At 44.0% G+C, this 3163-nt stretch overlaps 1 protein-coding gene across 1 annotated transcript; it reads left to right on the top strand.

The window, feature by feature from the left end:
• Window positions 1-299: 299 nt before the first annotated feature.
• On the top strand, window positions 300-1433 carry LOC141487026 (uncharacterized). Its single transcript, XM_074185753.1, has 2 exons — window positions 300-535; window positions 599-1433. The coding sequence occupies exons 1-2, from the start codon at window positions 384-386 to the stop codon at window positions 1308-1310; spliced, it is 864 nt and encodes a 287-aa protein (XP_074041854.1). The 5' UTR covers window positions 300-383; the 3' UTR covers window positions 1311-1433.
• The last annotated feature ends 1730 nt before the right edge of the window (window positions 1434-3163 follow it).

Below are 3163 nucleotides of genomic sequence, written 5' to 3'. Positions count from 1 at the left end.
GGTTAGGTTAGGTTAGGTTAGGTTAGGTGTTCGGTTGCATAGCGGTAGGTTAGCGTACTAGGTTAGGTTACGTTAATACATACGTTAGGTTAGGTGTTCGGTTGCATATTATATTAGGAACGCGCGAAGCAGGCGTAGATGTCTCTCCAGATGTCCCGCCTACCTGGGGCCGGAGGCCCCACCCACCTGGGCGGAGCCCAGGCAGTGGGCGTGGCCCGTTAGGGCCACACCCCCCCCCACCCCCCCCGTCGCCACCAACTTTTCGGATACCCCGCCCCTTCCCGAAGCCCCGCCCCCTTTCCGAAGCCCCGCCCCTCCCCTCCCCGAAGCCCCGCCCCCCGACTCCCAACATTTGCGCATGTACACCCCTACCCTCATCGCGCATGTGCGCTCCCACCATTTTCCCACCGCTCACGCATCGAAGTCGATACCCTCCGGAGAGCACTCCACAACATTCAGTTCGAGAAGTCATCTCATCGAGAGCAGTCCACTCCACAACAAGGCAGTACGTTCCGACGACCAACTTGATATTTGAGTAAGTAAATTAGGAATGTTATTTTTTATATCAACTAACTTCGTATTATTTCTTCTTTTTCAGAATGGCAACCAATACACAGGAGGTGAATAATGCTGTGGCGTCTATTCTGCCGGTGTCCGCTGACCAGGAGGAGGCAGCATCTTCGAGAGCGGTGACGGGTGACCAGCCAACCACTTCGCGTTCGCGAGTTAGGTGCAGATCTTCTAGCCCTGACTTATTCGAGGAGGAGGAGGAAGTCAGGGCTGTGAAGAAGGTTTGCCAACGACCTGCAGCAAGGGTTGGTCCTATTTCAAAGTACCGAGCTACTTGCAATAGGACTAATCCTTATGCAGGTAGTTTTTCGACCTCTCGTAAGAGGGCCTCCACACCAGCAGCAGCACCAGCAGCAGTGGAAATTCCGAGGAGTCCTTCTCCGGAGTTGGTGATATTGTCGCCGTTGGTGACGCGACTACCACCGCTGCCAGCGACACCGGCGGATCCTGAGGTGTTGGTGCCACAGCCTATCGGAGAGGTTAGTGAAAAGATGAGTGTTTTTCTGCAGAGATGCAAGGAAGCAGAACGAGCTGCCCGATCTAGCGAGGCCGCGTTGGTTACCATGAAGCGACAAATGGCTGAAATGGATAACCGACGGAGGGAACTCCAAAAGGAAATGGCCGAAATAGATCGGAAGTATGCATCTCTGCAGGAAAGGTGTAAAGCAGAGACCTCTTCGATGAAGCTGTACAAAAAAATAGTGACAGTTATGGACACTCTTTTTGTAGATGAAGTGTAAATATAAGATTAGTTTTAGGTTAGTTAGGAGTATTTAATTATGGTAGTTTTAAGTTTATATTTGTTAAGTTTATATTGAATAAAGGAAAAGGAAGTGAAATAAAGGGTGTACACTGTTTTTTGGTTTGGTACACATTGAACAATGCGATGGTTGGAGCATTTTTCTTCACTTCCTCTTATTATTATTATTTTTTTTATTTCAATTCCAAGTTCTTCTAGACAAATACCTCACATCAATTTTTGTGTTCTCTAATCACTTGTAAATAATTTCATGTGAAGAAAATTTAAAAAATAAAAAATAGACATGTTTCATGGTGAAATCGACAAGTATATTTCATTTGTATTTTATCCATTCAAGTATCTCTTTCATTGAATATGTCTTATGTCACTTTGCAATTTACCCCTACTCATTGAATATGTCTTATGTCACACTACAATTTACCCCTACTCAATGTTCCACTCCTCTCCCACTCCCTCTCGAAAGTATAAAAGTAGAAATCATCTGATGAAACATTCAGTTGATCAGCTAGCATCGAGATGGAACCCGATTCAACCTCCGAACCCTATAGCTGCCCGGATCAGGGGTACAACTTCAATTACTGGGATAACAGCCAGGTACAGGTAGTCTCTTCCACCACGGAACCCCACAGTCCGCCATACGAATACCGGGATCACGACATCAGGATGCAAGTTCAACATGTCACTGGCAGTGACGAAGGACACTTGGATGACTCGGAATATCCAGATCCTGACGGATGGTGGGACCCTGCTTATGATGACATTGTCCCAATGAGTAGCGACGACGACGATGATGACGACGACGACTCTGGTGATGATGCTGATGACGAGCTTGACGTTAGACGTCCTCCACCATCCCCTATCCTCATCGAGGATAGTCCTCCGCCATCCCCAATCCTAATCGATGATGATGTCCTCAATTCCGATGATGACATATAATCATCTACTCGTCCATCATTTCCTTTCCTTTCCTTCCACGGAGTACACACTTTTTGGTTGGTGTACACGAGGCACTGCGAGGCTGGGGCAGTGTCTTCCTCCCTTCCTCTCCCTCTTATTAGTTTTTTTTTCCATAATAATCACTAGAATTTCTCCTAATAATCGCTCAGAGTTTCATTCTTGATGTTTTCGAATCTCAAACACTGTTCTACATTTCACCCCCTCCATTTCATTTCTTCCAATATAAATATAGCAACAATCCCAGTTCTATATCATTCTTCCACAATGTCGAGTACAGGACCCATCCAAGTACATGAAATAGATTCAACGTCTGATCATTTGAGTACAACCTTCGCTCAATTTTTGCAGCGAATCTATGATCTTCCTGATGATTTCGCAGAACGAGTGGAACAAGGTATTCAGGACGACATAGATGCTGTTGACGATAATAATGCGGATGATGTGATTAGTATATCATCTGATTCAGCTGATTATGACGACGACGACATCATGAGTATATCATCTGATTCAGATGACTACTATGAGGATGATATCATTAGTATATCATCTGATTCAGATGACGATACCATAATTATTGTTTCTGATGATGAGGAGCGTTAGTCCATATCATTGCATGGATTAATAAAAAAATAACAGCCCTTTTCAGGGCTACAATTAAAGACTGAAACAATAAAAAAAATAGCTCTTTTCAGAGCTACCATTATACTTTCAAACAGAAACAGATTCATACCATTGTTAACATTATGTTAACATTATAATCTCAAACGAAATATATGTATGTGAAAGTATTCATCATTATATGCATACAATGATTGACAAAATGCCAACTTCAACTTTCATTTAAAGTAGTACTCATCATATGCATAGATATTCAAT

The sequence above is a fragment of the Leptinotarsa decemlineata genome, unplaced genomic scaffold, assembly GCF_025532065.1.
Source record: "Leptinotarsa decemlineata unplaced genomic scaffold, Ldec_3_MD MMD2_tig00078346_RagTag_RagTag, whole genome shotgun sequence".
Lineage (NCBI taxonomy): Eukaryota > Metazoa > Arthropoda > Insecta > Coleoptera > Chrysomelidae > Leptinotarsa > Leptinotarsa decemlineata.
This window is presented reverse-complemented; position numbering and strand designations above follow the sequence as displayed.